This window comes from Saimiri boliviensis, chromosome 2, assembly GCF_048565385.1.
Source record: "Saimiri boliviensis isolate mSaiBol1 chromosome 2, mSaiBol1.pri, whole genome shotgun sequence".
Taxonomy (NCBI): Eukaryota; Metazoa; Chordata; class Mammalia; order Primates; family Cebidae; genus Saimiri; species Saimiri boliviensis.
This window is the reverse complement of record NC_133450.1, coordinates 219,864,811-219,887,015: the sequence shown is the minus strand read 5'-3', so window position 1 is coordinate 219,887,015 and position 22,205 is coordinate 219,864,811. Positions and strand designations below refer to the sequence as shown.

Genomic DNA, 22,205 nt, shown 5'->3' with positions numbered 1-22,205 from the left:
GACACTCAGTCTTCTGGGGAAGAGGGAATCTGCTTCCCATTATAGAGTAGAAGGATTTGGCCTGGGGGAAGAGCTGGGAGTGGAGGGAGGACCTGGAGGAGCTAAGGATTGGGCCCATGAAGGTCAGGAATAGAGAAGACCCAGGTAAGGGCATGAAGGTGAGTAACTGAAAGAAGAGCCACATGTAATGAAGATTTTCAAGCTGTAAGAGGTAAATCTTCCCCTCCAACTCTCCCATGGACTCTCCAGGAAGGCCCAGAATGCTCTTGTGCTTTTGTGAGTGTGGATTACTTCAGGGAATGTAAGAGGCAGTGCAGGATGGAGATAGAGGCCTGTGGCCAAGGGACCTGGGTCTTGATTGGGGTCATTAAGACTTCACGGAGCCTGGGTCTTGACTGGAGGCCCACTGGCATCCTCCAAAGCAGGTTGCCTCCTGCTCCCCTCAGCAAGATGGGGCTGGGCCAAGAGCCCCTGCAGGGCTGTTTCCAGGCTGCTGGGGGCGGGGCCAGGCATCTGCACCAACCATGAGACCATCCCAAAATCACTTACTCTAGATACTCAGATGGATAGTGATCTAAATGCTGTAAAATGTTATAGCCCACAGTGATCATGACGGCATTGCAAACAGCATCGTCTCCCTGGGACAAGAAATTCTCTCTCGCCAACCTCCTTCCTAGTAGCTCTAATCTCAGTCATGAGTACTTAGCAGGAACTATAGCTGCTACACCCTCAGTTACTAGTGCGGTGTCTGGCAGGGAGCAGTTGCTTAACAGCTACTGAATGAATAAGTGAGTCAATGAAGGAATGAGCAAGTGAAAGAATGAATGAATGAAAGACAGGTTCAGGTCTAATTGCTCTTCAGGATCTGTGACTATGTTTGCCATTTGATGTCTTCTCATTGGCCTGAGGCCAGGGGAGGTACTGCTTGCCTGTAAGCCATCTCCCTTACGGTGTCCCCAGGAGTCCCCTGACTGGTGCTGAGAGTTCTGGAGTCTGCCCTTGCGCCTGTCCGGTTCTCCTTGCCATTGCTGGGGTGGCTCCCAGGGTGAAAGCTACTGGCCCATTTGCCTGAGCAACCCAGATGGGTGGAGAGGGAGAAGAGAGAGCCTCTGAGGGCTGGCACATCATCACTCCTCCGCCATTCCCCATCTTGGGTTTCACAGGCAGACAGACTGACTGTCCTATATGGCGCGGTCCCCGTATCTGGCCGAGGTGTGGAGCAGTGATGAAGAGGTGGCTCAGTGGTCTGGAGGCTGTTGGGTGTGGCTCAGCTCTGTTCACACCAGAGTGTGGAGCGGGTAAGTCACTTCACCTCTCTGAGCCTTGTTTTTCACATGTATAAAATGGGGACACTATGAATGGCTGCTGTGCATAATTCGGTATGTCTGTGCATGCAAAGCACCAAGACAGTGCTTGGCACAGGCCACGCTCAGCCAAGAGCACTGACCAGCAGACAGCTCTTCTGCCCTGGGAGGAGTTGCTAGCCAGCACCTATCTTCTCTGCGGTCAACTTATGATTATGGGGACCGAGGAGAGAAGCTTCAGCTCCAGAGGAGGAATGGTGTGTGTATGTGTGTGCCTGTGTTTACACACACACATGTATGTGTGTACACAAAAATGTGTGTGTACATGCATGCATGCATATGTGCATGTGTGAGAGTATATACACCCACATGTGTGACAGTGATTATATGAATGTGTACACAAGCACATGTGTGTGTGCCTGTGTATGTGTGAGACTGCCTGTAATAGGTGAGTACAAGTGTACAGTGTGTGCCTGGGTATATGTGAGTGTGTAAGGTGTGTGTACCTGTGTGTGTGTCACTGTGAGTGTGCATGTATGCCCAGGGCCCTGGATTCTGGTGCAAACTTGCCTTTCCTGCACATTCTGTGTCCTTGGATGTTTCCTACCTCCCATCAGACCCTTAGTCACCATGATGCCCTTCACCCCTGGTGGTGCCATGGCTGTGAGGGCACCCCCTTCACCGCATCTCCTGCCTTACTAGAGACCACCTGGCACCTGGCACAGGAAAACACCAGTACATGGAGTATGTGCAATGGGAATTCCTGAGCAGGAGGCCTGGGGCCCTGGCAAACAGGCTCTCCCAGGGAGCCAAACCCTGGGCTGAGGGAGCCTCAAGGGAGGCAGAGGCTATGGCCGCTTTCCTGTCACCAGTGCCTAGCAGGGTGGGGGGTCAATAAATACCCAAGGCCTGAGGCCATTTGGGTGCAATATTCTCAGACCCCACCAGGCGGAGCCACATGCCCATCTCAAGACCAGACCACTTCTTAGGCTTCTATTTTCAAGAACCCATATTTCAGGCCAAATCTACTCCCAGGCCTCCTGCAGCTGTGCTGGAGGAAGACCTTCCTGGACCAGAGGAGGCGCAGGGTTGCGCAGAGCATGGGGGCTGGGGCCCCGACACCCATGCTGCTTTTCCATCCTCCCTCCTAGTCGGCCCTGCCCCGGCAAGGGGGCTGGAGGAGGCACAGGGCAGCCTCACAGAGGCCGGCATGGGGTGGGTGGGACAGGGCCTGTCCTTGCCCGGGGCCTGTCTCCAGCTCCCTTGGCCCTGAGCACCTCCCCTGGGAGGGAGGCCATGCTGAGGCCACACTCACCTTTCCAGCCCTGAAGACATCTCTTCACTAAACTCTGAGCTCTCACTACTGCCTGGAAAAGGAACACAGGTCAATGAGCACAATGGCCTCACAGAAGAGGGGCCCGTTCTCCTGGGTCACTGGGCCCAGGCCCCTGAGCTCACAGAAGTGCCACGGAAACTGCTTCCTGACGCTGGGAGCCTCAATGTACTTGAGTTTTTCCTGCTGCTAGTTCTAACTCGGCTCTGAGAGGGTCAAAGAACCACCCACTTCCCTGTACCATTCCACTGTTCCAGGCAGATCCTCTACTACCCTCCTGCTGCCCTGAGGGCTGCAGCTACCTGCCCGCTGGCTCATTGGGGTCTGGGTCCTCAGGCTTTCTTCTGGGCCTGACCTGACTCTACCACTGCCTCCCTCCGGCCCAAGTGAAGCCAGGACTAGAATAGGCCTCACCTGGTGAAGCCAAATGAATACCTCTTCCCCAAGGGTCACAGCGTAGCTACCTGGCATTAGACAAAAGCCTTGAGGTAGAGCCCCTGCAGACCCCTGGCCAGTGAAGTCACAGAGAGGGGCTGGGCGCCACAGCTTTGCTACCTATTTCTCCTTCAGGCCTGTCCCTCTGGGCTGAGTGGGTGACCCTGTTTCTCATGGGCTCTCTAAGACCTCTCCAAGGACAGATTTTCTCCTGTCACCCAAGCATCCATGCATGATGCTTCTGGACTGTGCCTGGATGCTTGGGTGACAGGAAAAAATCTGAGTCTCTGAGGTTTAGTGGTCTTTCCCTGAAAGAACAAGAAGGTCAAGCACTGGGAAAGGGGGAGGCAGGGATCCTAGGCCCCTTGGCATCTGTCTGAGTAATGGCCCTCATCACAGAGGGGGGGACCAGCCCAGCTCCCAACAGGGCACATGCACACGTGGCCACTTACCCAGGGCTTTGGGCCCAAAAAGAAAAACAGTTTCAATTCCCCAACTTGAGGAGGCAGGAACCAGACAACCTTGTGATTCCCCCATCTGGATGCTGGACAGCTCTGCATCTGACTCCGTTTTCTGTCTCAGGAATAGCAAGGCCTGGACTCGGGCAGCTCAGAAAGTTTTCTGGATATAAAACAGCTGTTCTGCTGCCCAGCTGAGTGCCACTGGGCCGGCATTCCCCAGAGGGCATTCCTTAGAACTCAGGTCCCATCGGACACTCCGAAGAAAATGGTTCCATGACCAAAGAATGTGGGATCTGTGGACTCTGATGCCTTCTTAGAGGACTCCTCCCCACCACCAGCAGAGCTGCGTCTCTGGGAAGAAACCTGCATACCTTTGCTCAACCCAGCCTTTCCCCACACACAGAACCTGGAACTCTTCTCCCAAGGCACACCTTGGAACCCTGGACGCACTGTCCTGAGCCGTTATAATACCCTGACTGACTCCAAACAGGATGACCTCCTCTGAGGACAGAGGCAGACACAGAACTTGCTTGTCAGACTTCCAGGGCGTGGGAGACAGCGACCCCTGGACTGATACTGCCCACGCCCTCTGAGACTGACTTGCTTTCACAGGGATGTGGGAGTGATTCCTGCCTCTTTTTCCTGTTCACCCCCACCCGCCCCGCACCCCCATGCTCTGGGCCTTCTGCCCTGCAGTCTTCACAAAATCAACTCCTAGCTCGGTAACTGGTCGAATCACCAGCCCTGCTAAGGGAAGCTGACAGACACAGACACACAGACCACAGAGTCACAGGCACACTGAAAGGCAACAGCCATCAGAGAAGAGCACTGGCCTAATGGCAGTAATGACAGGGTGGTGCCACCTGTCCTCAGCTGACCTGGACACTGCAGGGGGACGGATCTACAAGCAGAGCTCAACACCAGCCTGAGTCCTAATGTCAAGTTCGTCCTATCCCAGCCTCAGCAGCACAATTTCTGTCTCTTTTATTGCCATAAGCATCATGTCTGGCTGACACTCAGCGATACAATTTCATCCATGAACATCAATTTTTTATCCTCCCTCCTTCTAGCTACCCAGTGTGAAGACAAGTATGCAGAGAGAACCCAGTGGCCCACCCAGCTACCCTCCCTGGCGGCCTCTCCTGCTTTGCCCTGCAGGGCCCTATGGGTCATGATCCCTCAGGGACAGAAGCCTGACTGTGGTCCAGTCTGGTGTGGGGAGCTGCCAGCCAAGGGCAGCTGGTCTCAGGGATGTGTCTGGCTGCCGCTTCTGCCTGCCTGCCATGCCACCAGCAGGATGAGGACAGATCCAGGTTCTTCATGAAGCCCATGAGACTAGGAGACAAGGTTTCCCTGGCTCTGGGCAATTCCTGCAGGCAGCCACCTCTACAGAGAGGTGAGGGGCCACTGGGTCTCCCAGAATGATAGCGCCACTGGGCATGGCACAGTGACACAGAGACAGACACGGAGCACATGCTGGGCCTACAGCCCAACAGCCTATCATGTGCAGGCCAGAGACGCTTACCTAGGGAGAGTCCATTGGTGACAGCAGAGGAGGAGGTCAGGGCCAGGCCCCTTCGGGGGCTGCGGGACTCTAGGACACTGTCGTCCAGTAGGTGCCTTGCTTTCTCCGATGGGAATGTCGCACTTTTACTCTCAACTACACTCAACTGACACATCATACTGGAAATGGAAAGGAAGAAAGAAGGCAAAGCTCCTTATCTATGGAGTGACAGTGGTTACATCTGCCTGGGGCCGGAGCAGATGGTGTAGCTGCAGGAAAAAGGTCTCTACCCAGAGTCACAGTACAGCCCAGGCTCTGTCCTCTCGCACGGCATGACGTTGGGCAAGTCACATCCTTTCTCTGAGCCTCAGTTTCTCCATCCATCCAATGGGAATAATGATACATGCCCTGCCTGTCTCCCAGAAGGCTAGGAGGCTCAAGTGAGCAGATGCTGCTTGTGAGTGATGAGGCACAGGTGAGGGGCAGTGGGCCTGTGGCCAGGGTGTCTAGTTCTGGAGTCACACACACCTGGTCCAGACCCTCGCTCTGATGTTTTTCCACCATTGCAAGGAACTTCACCTTGTTGAACCTCATTAGACTCATTCTCAAAATATGTCATAACAGCACCCACCTCAGAGGCCTGCATGGGGACTCAGGGAGACCACGTTTGATGGACATGTGCAAAGTGTCTAGCACAGAAGGCTGCAGGAACAATCAGAAAGCAACTCTTTCTCCTCCAGCCTTGGAGCTCCTCCAGGGCCGGCCTGGGCTTGGCTGAGGCTTGTGCCTTAGAAGTGGTAGGTGGGTGGGTAGATAGGTAGGAAGGAAGAAGGGAGGGAGAGAAGGAAGGAAAAAAGGAAGGAAGGGACTCATCTGTTCGGAAGCTTCTGCCTCATGCCCTGGAGACACAGGCATAGTTGCCCCAGCCATGCTGAGGACTCACGCATGTCTCCGGCTGTGGGCCTCACAGGGCTGAGTGAGCCAGCAGGATCACTGCTCTGTAGACAGATGCCATGAAAAACTGAACACTGCCCTGGATGACAGTCACTGGTGTCCACTGGACTTTGGGGTTCTCCATGAGTCACTAACTGGGTTTGGGCAAATTCTCTGGAAAGCCACTGCTACCTCCCTGCTCTTCCCTGCACCCTTCCTCCATTAGCTGCTGAGCCTGAGACACCTGTCAGTGGTATGGAGTCAGTGCTGCCACAGTGCCCCTCAGCTCTTCCTGAGCCCACACCAGCCTCAGGTAAGCACACTGGCCAGGATTCCAAGAGCTCTCATCAGCAACTCCCAGAACAGGGCAGGGGAGGGACCCAGCCAGCAAGTGTTTCCCTGCACCGTGTCCAGGCCCATGTGCAGGACGGTGTGAAGCCCTGGGGGAGGGCTTGCCCAGTCACCCACTTGTTGCCTAGGCTGTGGCTCTTCCTGTGTCTGGGGACTGGAGGTGTGGGGAGGCTGCCGGCAACAGATGTATCAGGACAGGTGGGCCTCCGGCTGAACCTTGCAGAACCAGAGCCAGCGGAGGGACCTGCGAACAGAGCAGAGAGCAATGACAGGGGTTATGACGGGAGGGCCAGGGGCTGTGCAGCCTGGGTTGGGGTGTGGAGGTGGGCCCCGGGTTTAGAGTAAAGCTACTGGCCCAGCTGTCATAGGTGGGGCAAGGTTCATATGAGCCCTGTAGCTTCCTACTTATTAGATATTGATTCTTCCCTCTCCCAATAGTAATTGTCAATAGCAACTGACTCCCAAGGCTGACAACCAACTCTCAGGATGGCCAGTGTCCTGCTGTGCATGGCACCCACTGGCTGAAGGGAGGGCATTATGGATGGACATGGGGACAAGCAGCCTAGTCCTGGCCGTCATGACTTATCCAAGGACACCCAGCTGGTGAATGACAGAGGTGAGACTTAAAAGTGCGTCTTCTAACACCAAGTCCATTCATTCCCTTACCCCTGAGCCCTTATACAGCCACTTTCTGGTCTCTGTGTACTCATTTAACAAAAAGGGGCAAGAACACAGCTAGACAGATAAGGGTTCAGATCTCAAGTCTTTCATTTACTACCCGGGACCATGGATAGGTTATTGAACTTATCCCCTGAGCACCAGTTTCCTCATCTGAAAAGTGGAAACAATTCAACTCACCTCGCAGGTGATTGGAAGAAGTCCATGAGGTAATGTATGTAGACTTTCATAGTTAGCCCTCGTACTTAATTTGTTATGGTAATTATTACCATATCCTTCTCAACCCAGTCATGGGGCTAACAGGTCATCAGAGCCAGGGAGTTGGGGGTGCAAGCCTCACTGTGCACAATACACAGAGACTGAGGCTGAATCCTTCATGTTGGCCACGTCTTCCACTATGTCAGGAGGAATGTGACCCTGGCCACTGTGGCAGTCTTTAGTTTCTGTGGCTTGGAAAGGGAGGTCTTTAAGGGAGGTGACTCCAGAGGCTTGCCTAGCTCTGGCTATCTGGGCCAGGCACTGGGGCTCAGCTGCTTCCTGCAGAGCACATCAAAAGCAGAGCAGATCAAGGGGCTAAGAGGGCGGCCGCCTGGCCACAGCTGGAGAACTTCCCTGGGGGCCCATAAAGTCCAAGCCCTCACAGAGCTCTACCACAAGGCCCTACAGACCCACCAGTGGCCTACAGGTTCCCATGTCCTCCAGCCTGCTTGGGTCATTCTTATTTTAATGTCGAAAATAGTGACCCACACCCCTAGCCTATATACTGTGGGAAGTCTGGCCCCGTCTGACATTTTGGTGGATTCAGGAGGCGGGGGCATCACCTCCAGTTCTGAACTCCTGCTGCCAGCTGAGTATTCACTTCCCGTCAGTTGTCTCCTCTGCTGTTCCCCCTCCTTCCCAGCCCCACTCTGCACAGGTACCTTCTTCACTTCCCACTGCCAGTCCCTTTATTAGGGCTTAGCCAACTTTATTGTTCTCAGTAACAGTCTAAAATGTCCCTTCTTTCCTTAGTGCCCCCAGGCAACTCCTAGACTCCAACCCTTTCAAATGCTGCCACCCTTTACTTCAGTGAGAAAACTGGTTGTCAGGTGGGGTCTCTCTCACAGCCACCCTTGCAGCAGCCATGCACACCTCCATTCACACTGGCCTTCCCACCAGGCCCGGGCCCATCTCTCCCCTTAGGTCCTACCCATCTGAGAATTCTCTGCCTCACTTTCCCCTTCTCTCTCTGCCTCCTTCCCCCAGCCTATAGGCAAGCTCTAGTCTCTCTTTTCTTGTAAACCAAGGTCCTTCACTGGATCTTTTCCCAGCAAATGAGGTCTGTGCTCCTCCAGTCACTCAGCTCTGACTTCTGTACCTAAAGACACATCCACTAACCTCTTTCTTGCCAAACCAATGAAGGCTCACCAGCCTCCTCCCAGAGCCCTTGGCACCTGGTGCCACTCCTCAAAACGCCCTCCTTCTGTGGCAGGTGCTATACCACACGCTCTCCTGCTTCTCCTGTGCCTCTTCAATCTCTGTCACCACCTCCTCCGTGAGCTTCTCCTCCTCACCCCTCATGCTGGAATTGTCCACACAGGTCTCCCTCTATGGCTCCTGTTTTTTATTTGATTGGATAGCTGATGACTCTTTTTTTTTTTTTGCTGATGACTCTTAAATCTTGACTACAGTCCTATTTTTCTTTCTTTCTTTTTTTCTTTTTTTTTGAGACACGGTCTGGCTCTGTCACCCAGGCTGGAGTGCAGTGATGCTATCACGGCTCACTGCAGCCTCGACATCCCCAGCTCACTGGCTCAAACAAACCTCTCACCTCAGCCTCCTGAGTAGTTGGGACCACAGGAGGGTGCCACCTGGCCTGGCCCAGTCCTCTTTTCTGAGCTTGAGACCCATATATCCACCTCTTGGCACTATCCCTCCATCTGCCCTTTCCTAAGATGCCCCAAGTGCAGCACAGCTGAGACTGAGCCTGCAACTTCTCCTGTTTCCAGTCTTGGCAGGAGGCACTGTGGTTACCCAGTCGCCTAGCCTGGAATGGAGGGCCACCCTTGGCTTCCCACACAGCAACTTGTCACTTATCTCCTCCCTTACCCTCCTCACTTGCTGCAGTCACCAGGGCCTCCAGGCTCTGCACAGTGCCTCCTTGCCCTCCTCTCTTGTCCCTGAGTGGTCTGGGCCCCCACACTTTATTGTCTTCCTGCCTCCAGTATGATCTTCTAAAATCTAACCCAAGCACAGCCTCACAAGTATTTGAAAAATGTGAAGCTGACCATGCCACCACCTTGCCTGAAACCGTCCATGACATGGTGTTCAAAGTTCTTCCTGACCTGGCCATTTAAGCTGATCTTAAAATCCTGATGGAAAAGAGACGAGACAAAGTAGTCAAGACTTGCCCTACTGGAATGCAGAACAAAACCTAAACAGTAACATTCAAACAGTTTGGTATTGGGCATGGATACAGACATAGTCCAGTCCAAAGTGAGAGCCCGACCTGCTTCCTGATGGTTGTGGCATTACCAGTCAGTGAGGAAGGAAAGGAGGAACTTTTCAGGATGAGGGGCAAGACCACTGGGTTCCATGTGGAAAAATACAAAATTAAGAGTCCTGCCTTATGTTTAGCAAGTGGATTAATGTCACAAATGTGAAAAGCAAAACTACTGGGAAAAAAATAGGAGATAATCATTATAATCTTGGGGAATGGGAAGAAAGAAAAAACACAAATTCTAAAGGAAAAGATGAATAAATTTGACAACATTTAAATGAAACATGTCTGTACCAAAACAACCAACCAAAAAAGACATCAAAATCAATGTTAAAGGAGAGTCGTAGTCTGGGAGAAGGTATATGTCACCCTAAACAACACAGGATTAGCTTTCAGATATACAGAGAACTTCATATATCTTTAAGAAAGGCCAAACCACACAGAGACAACAAGCAAAAGATACGAAAGGCAAATTCAGGGAACAGAATCTCCAAATGGCCAGTAAGAATAAGGAAAGATGCTTAACCCCACTGGTGATAATGGAAATGCAAATGAGAGTAAGAGGATATATCTTTTTATTTCAACAGATGGTAAAACAAAACAAAACAAAATGTAGCCTGACAATGTCTTGCATTGGCAGATGTAGAGGAATAGGAACTCTAGTTTGGGGCTTATATGAATATAAAATATTTGGAAAGCAATGAGCAATGCTGAATAAAGGAAGATGCCCTGCCTTTTATATCTGTTGATTCTAATTTAGGTATTTACTCTAGAGATACTCTTGCATATATACAGGAGATGCCACATATACAAGGATAATCAAGGTAGCACCATGCATCATTGCAAAAAAGTAGAAGCAATCTACACGCTCCTCAGTAGTGAAATAGATAAATGAGCTGTGGTTTATTCACTCAACAAATTCTACAAAGAGAAGAAACTGCATGTATATGTATAAGAAACTGCATCTACATGTATAAATATAGATAAATCATAAAAACTTGTTTCATCTTGGGCAACACAGTGAAATCCCATCTCTACAAAACAGACAAAACTTAGCCCAGCATGGTGGTGTGCACCTGCAGTCCCAGCTACTCAGGGGGCTGAGGTGGGAGGACTGCTTGAGCCCAGGAGGTGGAGGCTGCAGTGAGCTGATATCACGTGAGTATATTCTAGCTGGCAAAATGTTAACTGCTGTTAAATACAGATGGTGGGAGACGGGTATTATCTATGCATTAACAATTTCATTATTTAAAGTGAAACTACTTTAAAAATAGTGGCCACCTATTCTATGCCAGGTGCTGTTGCTGTGCTGGAATCTTCCATCTGTTCCTCCAGATTTGTTCTCCACCCTTCTCCACCCTATGCCATGGACCAGGGGGCTGCACGTGGGGCTAGGTCAGGGGGGCTCCCTGGCCCCCTCTGGCTCCGGCTGATGGGGAGCAGGCTGGGGCACTGCCTCCTCTGGCTCTCTCCCTGTGGGGTCACTCCTGAGAGGTAGCAGTCTGTTTCTATCCCTGGGGTACCAAGCTGTCCTTTGGGGTTCCCCTACACTCTGCCCACATCTTTGTGAATAGCCCCATTGTGAAATTCTCCTTCAACCACCCAACTTGAGTATGTCATTTGCGTCTGCCTTGACCCTGCAGTGCCTTCACATTTAATCCACATGGCTCTCCTCTGAGGTATTATTAGCGTTAACATGCAAATAGAGTAGTAGAAGCTCAGTGGGTAGGCATCAAGCATGCATCCAGGAACTGGCTGGCGATGGGGTTAGGTTCACGTCTAGGCCTCATGAGTGCACGGAGTGGACACCTGGGACCACTTGCCTAGGACCTTCTCAGGAAGCACCTCTCCTCCCACTGATGGAGACAGGGGAGGCGATGCCAGTCCAATGCAGCCTTGCCTCTGGCCCCAGCTGATGGGTCTACAAGTGGACACCTTCCCCAGGATTTTTGGATTTGAGCCTAGAAAGCATTTGAGGACAATCTCTGTTTGATTAATGAGAAATAAAACCTAGATACTATGGATGGCCACGTTTCCCTGCTTGTGATGAGGAATCTAATCTGTGGTGACAGAAAAAGAAAGTCACCTCACTGAGTAAGGCCACAAAGTGAGGTGGAAGGGAGTTCTGTTTCAGCTGTTCCTGACACCCAGTGCATCCTTGTCCTTCCCTGGCCTGGCTGTTCAGCCCTCTCTGGATTCTGTGAGTCAATGGTTTCTTTTATTTTTTTTTTTTAAGACAGAATCTCGCTCTGCTGCCCACACTGGAGTGCAGTGGCATGATCTTAGCTCACTGTAACCTCTGCTTCCTGCATGTAAGTGATTCTCAAGTCTTAACCTCCCAAGTAGCTGGGATTACAGGCGTGTGTCACCATGCCCGGCTAAATTTTTTTTTTTTTTTTTTTTGTATTTTTGGTAGAGACGAGATTTCACCATGTTGGCCAGGCTGGTCTCAAACTCCTTGCCTCAAGTGATCTACCCACTTCAGGCTCTCAAAGTGCTGGGATTACAGGCATGAACCACTACACCCAGCCGAATGGTTCCTCTTTTGGTAGAAGTAAGCCAGAGTCTGTCTTTGTTCCTGCAGTTCAAAGAACCTTAACAAAAAGACCCCACCACCCCACACTGCCTCTTGGTGCAGCTGCCTAAATAAACTAGCCTGGTGGCAGGAGAGAGGGGAGGCTCTCCAAGGCCCAAGTTCCTGCTTTCACATGGCATCTCAAGAACAGGATCTGACAGACCAGTATTATTGCTGGACAATAACAGAACTGAAGAGGTGTGACTCTAAAGTAAAGGTTCTTGGCCTAGACTTCACCTCTCTTCCAGGAGAGGTGTATGGAAGGCCTCTGAGGTGTACAGAGGACTGAAAGTGCAGCTCAGCTTTTGTATGTGTGCATTTTCCTGGCAAGGGGTTCCATGTGGTCATCAGCTGCTTTGCCAAGGAATGTATCAGAACCATCTGGAGAGAGTGTTAAAAAACGAGTTTCTTGGGCCCATCCCTGGAGGTTGTTTTGTGGGCCACAGGTGGGTCTGGGCATTGCAGTCGGCCACAGCTCTTCAGGTGATTCTGCTGTGCAACCCTGAGGAAGAAACTCTGCTCAAAGTGCTACCATACAGGCAGGCTCTGTTCTGAAGGAAACATCTCGTGCATTTGTTCCAGAGAGGAAAAGGAAGAATGAAAACCATCCTGCTTTGTTTTGGTTTTGCCCATATTGCTCAAGAAACGAATCCATGTAGAGGGTGGATCTTGCCTTGTTTATCAGCAGCCGTGTGTGAGGGATTACAGTCTCATTGCCTGAGTCACTCTGGCTCCCACCCTGACTCAGAAAAGTGTTTTCTAAAGGTCAAATTGCATTGCTCCTTCCCTTGTGGTTTGGAGTGGAACCCAAGGCTACCTCGTGTTGTGGTAGTAATAATAATGATGATAATTATAACCTAATGGTATGCACCTGGTGCTGTGCTCGGTGCCTGTGCTATTACACTTGAGGAGGAAACTCTTAGTAGCTCTATGTACAGATTGGAAGGTGGGGCTTACAGAGCTCAAACATGCTGGAGGCAGGACTTGAATCAAAGGATGTGGCACTCTTGTGGCTAGGGAGGAAGGCTAGCTGTTGAGAGGTTGGGTCCTGGTCAGAACATGAGGAAGGACGACACAGTGACTGTATCTGAAGTGATCTAGTAAACAGGGGACACTTTCTCCAGGAAGTCTGTAGTGAGTAAGACCCAGTTACTACTCTTGAGAAAGGCAAGGTGATAGAAACTAGCATCTATTATGCACTGTGTACCAGGCTTGAGTCAACATGTCAAAGTCCTGTTCATTGACTCCTATGAGGTTAGTACTTTTATTACTGCCACTTTAAAGGAAGGCTCAGAGGCACTCTGCAGTCACAAAGCTGGAGGGGTGCAGTGAGACCGGAGGCTCCAAGGCTCTTCTGGTAACTTCCTTGGCCCTTCCTGCTCACTCCTGCCTGACTCCTTTTCCCGCTTGTCTCCATGTGCTTCCTGCCTCTAGCTCTGATTCCCATGCTCAGAGTCTCCCAAACCCACTGGACTTGCCCTTGGTCTCTTCCATTCAATTCTTGACTCTTCCTCTAGGACTAGGCCCAGATCCACCCACCTCTTCTTTTGGCTGTGGATGGCCCTGGGAGGCATGCCTGGCCTCAGATGCCCCTTGACCCAACTGGAGGAAGGGTGGGGGACCCAGCAGAAGAGCCTGCAGCCTCCCTGGGCGCCATTTCAAAGCTGATGCTGTTCGCCCCGCTCAGGGTCTCAGCTCCGCCCCTCTCCTGCATTGTTGACCAACAGCCTGGGTCTGACGCGGAAGCAGAAGAATTCCCATTCAACTGCGCCCCAGGGATGGGGGGGCCTCTCTGCCAGTAAGTGACACCCTCTGCTACTGAAAGGCCTCATGTTCCTGCCCTGCCAAGCCTCGGGTGGCCACCACGTGACAGCACCAGGGACACGTGTCTTCTGGGACCGCTTGTGAGCCGGGTGGCTGGCAAGTTTGTTTCTCCATGTCCTGGAGCAGGGGCAAGGGTGTGGGTGGTCATAATGCACCAGGGCTCTGGGCTGGCTGAGCAGTGTGCAGTTCCTGCTGCCAGCCCCGATATGGCACGGACAGCTGGAAAAACTGACCATGTGGCTTGACTATCTCAGAGGATTGCTCCGTTTTTCCTCAGCATAATTTTTCCATGAATAATCTTTAAAGCTCTTTAAGTGGTTGTTTCTTTAGCAGTTTTATTGGAACATAAGAGAACTGACAGTCTCTGTGGGGAACAAGATATCATGTTGAGAAAAAATCTGGTTTTTATTACATTTCTTTCAAGAAAGCAACATGCTGCCCAACAGACCACTCATTGATTGGAACAGCAAAGAGCCCAGAGCCTCCTAGAAATAGCCTTGGAGCAGAAGGGATGATGAACAGCAACGGCAAAGATTCAGACAGGCAGGACCTCACCTGTGTCTGCCACTTGCAGGTTGAGTGACCTTGGACAAGTCACCTCACACCTTTGAATCTGAATTCTACATCTGCAAAAAGGACCAGTGACCCTGACTGACAGCCTCCCTGTGAGGAGTAAGCCATACAGAATCCCTCCCTCCTTCACGTGACAAACTTTTCCTGAGCCCAGACATTGGGCCTGCCCCTGGGGCAGGAGCTGGAGATACTACACTGGATTAGAAAGATGAGTTTACAGTCAAGTGTGGGAGAGAGAGAAGTAACCAGGTAATGACACCAGGAGAGACATCTACTTTTAGTAACAATAATAAATACGTAAAGGTAACAACTACACCAATAATATAACTACAACAATAACGATGGTAATAATGACAGCAGCTAACATTTACTGAGCATCTACAAGGTGCCAGGAACTGTTATAAATGCTTCAAACACCTGATCTTATTTAAGCCTCACAATAACACTGCCATGCAGGTACTGTTGCTATCTCAATTTTAGGATGCAGAACCTGAAGAGTTCAGGAACTTGCCCGGGTGAGCAGCCAGTGAACGAGAGCCCTGAGCATGGTGCACATGAGAACACTGAGGGAACCCCTGGAAAGCCTGATGTCCAGGTGCGTGCAAGAGCTCCAGGAACAGTGATGGATGCAGACAGAATAGCATGTGCACAGACTCGGTGTGACAGGGTAGGGCCTCTGAAGAAGCCTGGAGTTCAGTGAAGGGAAGGTGTAGAGATTTTTTAGGAAGGGGCACTGGTGCATTCATTCAGATGTGTACCCTAGAAAGTTTGCTTTGGTTGGAGAGCAACTGGATGTGGCCAAGACCTGAGGCCACAGGCTGGGGGTGTGGAGGGAGGGGCATTTGGGGTGACCATCAGTGGAGTGGTATCCCTGGTACTGTCAGGCTTTGGGGACAGGATGAGAAGTTCAGTTTGGGACTGATGTCTGGAGGCCATAGTCCATCTGTGAAGATGGGCATAGTGCTCATGGCTGCTGAGGAGGACATGTGTTTGGGACGGGAAGCCTTGTTCCCAGATTTCCGGCAGCATCCAAGTGGCCTGCCTGGGACAGCACTGCCCTATTTAAGCAGCCTGGCAGCCCTGCTGCTGCTTACAGGGGCACTTTCCAAGTATTGCACATTGGAAATTAATGGGAAGCAGCTGTGGCAGAGGGGAAACCACTCCACTTGGAGTCACAAGACTTGGGTTCCAGTCCAGCCTCTGCCTCATGCTGAGCTGGGAGCTCACAGTCCAGTCTCATCCTTTGGCACCTGCGCTTTCTCATTGGAGGAGGAGGCTTGACAACTGTGCAACTGGGAGCTCTTCTGGGTACCACTCTGAGCCTCTGGTGCACAGGGTGATTTTTGCCCAATGTGCAAGGGTCTCAGTGTTCTCCGTATTCCTCTTGCCCATGCTGAGAATCCAGTTTCCAAAGACTCAGGCCCTCTCCAGGTCTTCCAGACCCTGCGGCTCTCCAGCACACTGGGGCCCTCTGCACAGAAAGTCTGTGTTGAAACCCTTCTCTGGCCAGGTTTCACAGTGGAGCCTGGGAGCTGATCACTTTCACATTCACACACATTGTTTCTCACACATGCGGCTCTCACAGGTCCTCACTGAGCCAAGAGCTGTCTCACACATCACTCAGAGGGCCTGGTTCATTTTCCCCTTTTTTTTTCTTGAGACAGGGTCTTGCTCTGTCGCCCAAGCTGGAGCTCAGTGGTGTGACCATGGCTCACTGCAGCCTCCACCTACTGGGATCAAGTCATCTTCTCACTTAGGCCCCCTGAGGAGCTGGGGCTATAGGCATGCGCCACCATGCCCAGATAAATTCTTTATTTTTGTAGAGATGGGGTTTTGCCATGTTGGCCAGGTTGGTCTTGAACTCCTGGGCTCATGTGACCATCCTACTTCGGCCTCCCAAAGTGCTGGGATTACAGGTGTGAGCCACTGTGCCTGGTTGGCCTGGATCATTTCTTTCTGCAAACAGCATCCAATCACTCTTTCCAGCGCAGATTCCTAGGCCACAGGAAATGCGGAGCAGCAGATGCTGGGGGGAACTGCTTGTACTGGTGAGGAGCTGGGCCACATCTAGTTATGTAGGTTTGAGTCTCGCCTCTTCTGCTTGACTTTGACATGATAGGCTGCTAATATGGGGGACTCCAAGATCAAAGGAGATGTGAAATTCCAGAGTAGTGAGCCACCACTGGCCTTCTAGCCCTGTAGCTCCTCACAGAGGGCCCCTCCCACTCATCCATTCTGAAACTATCAACGGGCAGAGAGAGTGTCTCCAGAGAGGGGAGCAAGTGGAGAGAGGGCCTTCCCCTTGCCCTGGGCTGTTCTCTTTTTCTACTCACAAATAGTTAGGGGAGTCTCCACAGGCCCCCTGGGGAGGTTGAACTGGGCCTCTAGCAGTCAGGAGACCCAGGGGACCTGCGGTGCTTTACTCAGGCCTGACAACACCAAATAGGTATCAGGCCTGACAAGACCACTGTGCCGGAAGACAGTGGTGGCCACAGGTGGGTCTGTTGTGCTCACAGGTCTGTTAAAATGAGGACAGGTATGGCCTCCTGTGGACCAAGGTGGCCTGTGTGAGGAGAGCTGGCAAGCAGTTAAGGGCTGGAGGGGACCCAAGCATCAGAAAGCTGGCGGCGTGCACCAGACTTGGGGGGGCATGGAAGAGGCTGCAGGGGTCCCCAAAATAGATTTGCATCTGCCTGGGTCAAGGGACTTGTGGAATCTCTGAAATACTCATGAAAGTGCCTGGGACAAGAAGCATCAGTGGTATCAGCTGTCAGCTAGAAGGCCCTGTGAAATGGTTTGCCCCCTCCAAATCTCATGCTGAAATGTGATTTCCAGTGTTGGAGGCAAGGCTTAGTGGGAGGTGACTGGATCACTGGGCAGATCCCTCACGAATGGTTTAGCACTATCCCCTTGGTGATAAATGAGTTCTCACTCAGTTCATGTGAGGTCTGGTTGTTTAAAAGTCTGGGACCTCCCCTCTCCTCACCCCTGGCTCTCTTGCTTCCGCTCTCACCATGTGACACGGCTGTTCCTCCTTCACCTTCTGCCATGATTGTAAGCTTCTTGAGGCCCTCACCAGAAGCCAAGCAGATGTTGGTGCCATGCTTGTCAAGCCTGCAGAACTGTGAGCCAATTAAACCTCTATCTAAAATTACTCAGCCTCAGGTATTTCTTTATGGTGATGCAAGAATGGCTTGACACGGAAAACAGGTACTAGAAGTGGGGTATTTTCTGTATTAGTCCATTTGCATTTGCTATAAAGGGATACCTGAGGCTGGATAGTTTATAAAAAAGAGGTTTAGGCTAGGCTTTGTGACTCATACCTGTAATACCAGAACTTTGGGAGGCCACAGCAGGCAGATCACCTGAGGCCAGGAGTTCCGAGAGCAGCCTGGCCAACATGGTGAAGCTCCATCTCTACTAAAGATACAAAAATTAGCTGGGCATGGTGGTGGGCGCCTGTAATCCCAGGTACTCAGGAGGCTAAGACAGGCAAATCACTTGAACTCAGGAGGAAGAGGCTGCAGTGACCCAAGATCATGCTGCCACTGCACTCCAGCCTGTGTGAGTGAGATTTCATCTCAAAAAAAAAAAAAAAAAAAAAAAAAAAAAGAAAGAAAGAAAGAAAGAGGTTTACTGGCTCATGGTTCTATAGGCTATAAGGAATTATGATGCCAGCATCTGCTTCCAGCAAGGGCCTCAGGAAGCTCTGGTGCAGGCCACCATGCCTGGCTAATTTGTTTGTTTGTTTTTTACAGATGGGGTTATGCCATGTTGCCTAGGCCAGTCTTAAACTCTACTCTAGGCTCAAGCCATCTGTCTGCTTCAGCCTCCCAAAGTTCCATGATTATAGGCATGAACCATCATGCCTGGCCCCTAAAGATGAGATTTGCAGGGGACAAACCTCCAAACCTGTATCACCCTATGCTCCAGTTATGACTGTATCCTATCCCCCAGTCCCTGCAGGCCAAAGAGATGAAGAAAGGCTTAGGGAGAGAGAAGGGCCAAACACCCCTGTTCTCTTCCCACAAGCAGCCAGGCCTGCAGCACCCCAGCTAGGTTAAGTCAGGATTAGATTTAATGCTAGATGAGGTTTAGCATTCTGATTCTTACATGGAAGTTGCCTTCTAAGGACAAGCTGGGGATAATGTGTGACCCAAAATTGACCATAGGAAAGTCAAGGACATGCCAATTTCATGGTTACTTGCACTATATGGATGTATGGAGCTGTGGAACAGAGCCCAGAGGTGGTCCAGAGCCTTGAGCTTGACAACTGGCTCTGGCACTTCCTCAATGCATGAGGCTGGGTGGGCACCTGCCATCTTCATCTATTGAATGGGGATGATAATGGCCCCCTCTCACAATGTATGTGTCAGAGTCACTGAGTGAGCACATGAGAAGTACTCATGATGTGCTTGGCAGAGAGTGCATGCTCAATGCAGGTCAGCTGCTATTGTTATGAAACTCGTTGAGCCTCTGTTTCCCTCCTGTGGAACAGCTGAGGTGCTGGCTTTAAAACCTATCTGCAAAGTCTTTGATGCTGCTCCCATTCAGTGGTAGGGTCTATGTCCCCTCTCCTTGGACCTGCAGGCCTTCATGACTGCCCTGACCAGCAGAGTATGGCAGCAGTAAGGCTGTGTGACTTCTGAGGCTGGCTCATAAGGGCTCTGTGATGCAGGTTCTACCCGGCTCTCCTTGGCCATTTGCTCTGGGTGAAAGCCAGCTGCCCTGTAGGAGGCTGCTGATACTGAGGCTGCCATGCTGTTAGGAGGCCCAGGCCACAGGGGGAGGCCACAGGTAGGTGTTCCGAGCTTCCTTGTAGTCCCAGCCTCCTCTGGCAGCAAGCACTGAGCATGTGAGTGAAGATGGCTCTGGGTAACTCCAGCTCCAGCCTCAGCCCTGTTCAGCTTCCTGACCCACAGAGTCTATGCAGGTAATAAAATGGTTGTTTCATGTCCTTAGGTTCTGGGGTAGCTCATGAGGTGACAGCAGTACTGGTATGCTGGTGAGTGCCTCAGTGGGAGCTCCTACTGTCCCCCTACCAACTCCTCAATGTCGGGACAGCACCAGAGCCTAACTGGGAGGCCACGAGCTAACACTCTTGAGAGGTGAGTGTATGCCAGGCTCTGGGCTAAGGGGACTCCCCCAGAGACCCTGTGAAGTATGTCTGTGTGAAGATTCCTATTCCTATTTCTCCAATAAGAAAACAGCTTTAGGAGGATCAAGCCAATGGCCTAAGGGCCTATAGTTAAGAACTGCTGGAGCCAAGCTCTGAACTGAGCTCTGCCTGACTCCAGAGGTGGTTTTTACCACCGAGCAATACAGTAGGGAGACACACAGGTGTGTCAGAGAGCAGTCCTCATAGTGAGAGTGCAGAAACCAGAGGCCAAGGCCGAAGATTTTCCTGGACTCGCAGGCTGCCCAGGAATCTTCCAAGAAAACCTGTCAGTTGGTAAAGCCACGTGGAGGCGGGACTAACAAAATCTGGAAATGTCTTCACCAGTTCCAAAGTACACACAAACATTACTTGCCCTCTCTGGTGGTCAACGTTCTTTATGATTTTTTTCTCTCCAGGAAAATATTAGTTCATTTACAGAAACTAAACATTACATGTGGAGGGAAAATCGAAAACGTGGCATTCCTTGCCTTTTTTTCCTCCATAGACACAGAAACTGAGACGGTTTCTCCATTTCCTTTCTCACAGCCTATTTGTTGGTGTGGAACTGCCCGCATAGTCATTCTGCAGGGGTGGAAAGTGGGGAGCAGTTCTCTGTGGGGGCAGGGGCCACCACAGAGACAAAGGGCAGCCTCAGCCCACAGACCACTTCAGACATGAATCAAGGCCTCAGAGGGCCTCAAGACCTGGGCCGCTGTCAATGCGAGGGCAGGTGGGCTGGGCAGAGGCACAGGCACTGCGTAGAACAGGGCCCAGCCACGCTGGTCTCGGACCTAGTGCCTCCTTTTGGCTCCTCAGAGTGCCAGTCCTTGCCTCTTGCAGCTTTTGCTGCCTGTTTCCCCCACTCGAATGTGAGCTCTGGGGGTCATGTTCTTGCCTTCTCTCACTGGGCACCTGGCTCATAGCAAGACCTTGGCCTGTAAGTCTTGGGTGAATGAATGAATAAGCATATCTTAGGGCCTCTCCTTGGCAGGTGTGGGGCGTGTGCCTACTGGGAACATCACCGAACTGGAGTCTAAACCCCCTCCTGAGGAGCCTGCGTTCCTCCCATTCCTGGGACTGCAAGAGGCACATTCCTGTCTCTGAGTCTGGTCAGGCTCCTGCCACGCAGCTCAGTCTGACTGCCAGGTCCAGAAAGGCCTCCCTGGAGCTGCCCCTCTGGCCCCACCCTCCCCAGGACCCCGGGCTGCACCACGGGTGCAGCAGCATCTGCTCTGTCTTCTGAGGCTGCTAGTGGGAAGCTGGGACCACTGAGTGTGTCGGAAGCCTTCCAGGCACTCCTAGACACTCTGGTGATCAATGAAAACCTTTAGATCCTGCTTCCAGGGCTGAAGCCAGGGATTTGGAAAATTGGTTGAAAACGCTCCTATGTGCTGGGGCTTGCTCTGTTGTAGAAAACTGCCGGCATCAGCACTTCTCCCAAGGCTGTGCCGAGTCAGCAGTCGGCCCAGTCTGGAGCTGCCTCCGAGGACGAGGTGCTTACAGGGCCCTGTGAGCAGCTTGGAGGCTGTGGCTGATGGCGTGAGGACAGGTGACCCCGAGACTTCTGTGCTGGGCTCAGGGTGCTTTCAGTCTGGTGGGGAAGACAGACACAGACAAATAAGCACACAGCTAACTGTGCCATTACTGCAGAGGGAACTGCCACGGAGGGGCATGAGGGCCAGCTGCAGGAAGGAGCCGGGGTCTGTGTGCCTGTAAAAATCACATAGTAAATAATTCAGGCTCTGCAGGCCACAGGGTCTTTGTTTCAACCACTCAACTCTGCCACTGCTGTGTGACAGCAGCCACAGGCAATATGTCAACCAAACGGGGTGACTATGCCCATATGAAAATGGGGCAGATTTGTCCCACAGTTTGCCAGGGCCTGGTGTTACGGGGCCTTACCTGATCAGGGGTGGGGGTGACGGTAGGGAGAAGGCTTCCCCAGGCAGTGATGTTTAGCTAAAAGCTGTAGGCTGATTCAGTGATGAAGGCAGAATCACAATGTCAACAATTATGATAATCACATCACCATGATGAAGTTCCACCTAACATGTGTGTTCTGTGTTGGGCACTGTGCTAACAACACAGCCCTATGAAGGAGCAAGATTTTATGCCCACTTTACAGATGGAGACACTGAGGCTTCTGAGTATCCTGGGTGGTCTGTTTGCACAATTCAGTTGCATTCTTTGCCCTGCCCACTTGCCACTTCTGGTGGGGGAAGGCTGCCCCTTGAGATGCATCTCCTGGACCCCTTGCCCCCAGCTTCCTATTGGGTTTGGCCAATGAAAGGCTATGGCAGCAGCCTGGGGGTTAGGGGAGAGAGAGGTTAGGGATTTCCCTCTGCTCCCTCCCTGCTTCCCCCTCCTGGCCCACAGACCCTACACAGCCAACCATCCTCCAGAACTCAGCCATCCCTGGGGTTGTTAACACTTCTTCCCCATGTCCTTCAGCCTAGGACCCCATCCTCCCCAGGATGCTGGGCCGCCCCATGGGTCCTGCACCATGCTTATTGGTTCTGTTCATTAAAGTTTCTTCATGTGAACCATCTGGGGTCCATTCTGTCCCCTGCCAGGGCTCTGATGCTGGAAGGGTAGCT

The 22,205-nt window shown here is 51.7% G+C and overlaps 1 protein-coding gene across 15 annotated transcripts in view; it reads right to left on the bottom strand.

Annotated features, from left to right (window-relative positions):
• The window catches only part of RALGPS1 (Ral GEF with PH domain and SH3 binding motif 1), a 378,783-nt gene that overhangs the window by 28,353 nt on the left and 328,225 nt on the right, over positions 1-22,205 (bottom strand). For 11 of the 15 annotated variants that reach the window (XM_039474737.2, XM_039474735.2, XM_039474736.2 and 8 more), the window contains 3 exons: positions 6,439-6,565; positions 5,059-5,216; positions 2,620-2,671 (listed from right to left, as the gene is read on the bottom strand). In XM_039474737.2, coding sequence (XP_039330671.2) covers positions 2,620-2,671; positions 5,059-5,216; positions 6,439-6,565 — 337 coding nt within the window. Of the gene's footprint in view, positions 1-2,619; positions 2,672-5,058; positions 5,217-6,438; positions 6,566-16,423; positions 21,200-22,205 lie in introns of those variants that run through there. The other 4 variants (XM_074395361.1, XM_074395358.1, XM_010351351.3 and 1 more) reach the window with 3 other exon arrangements.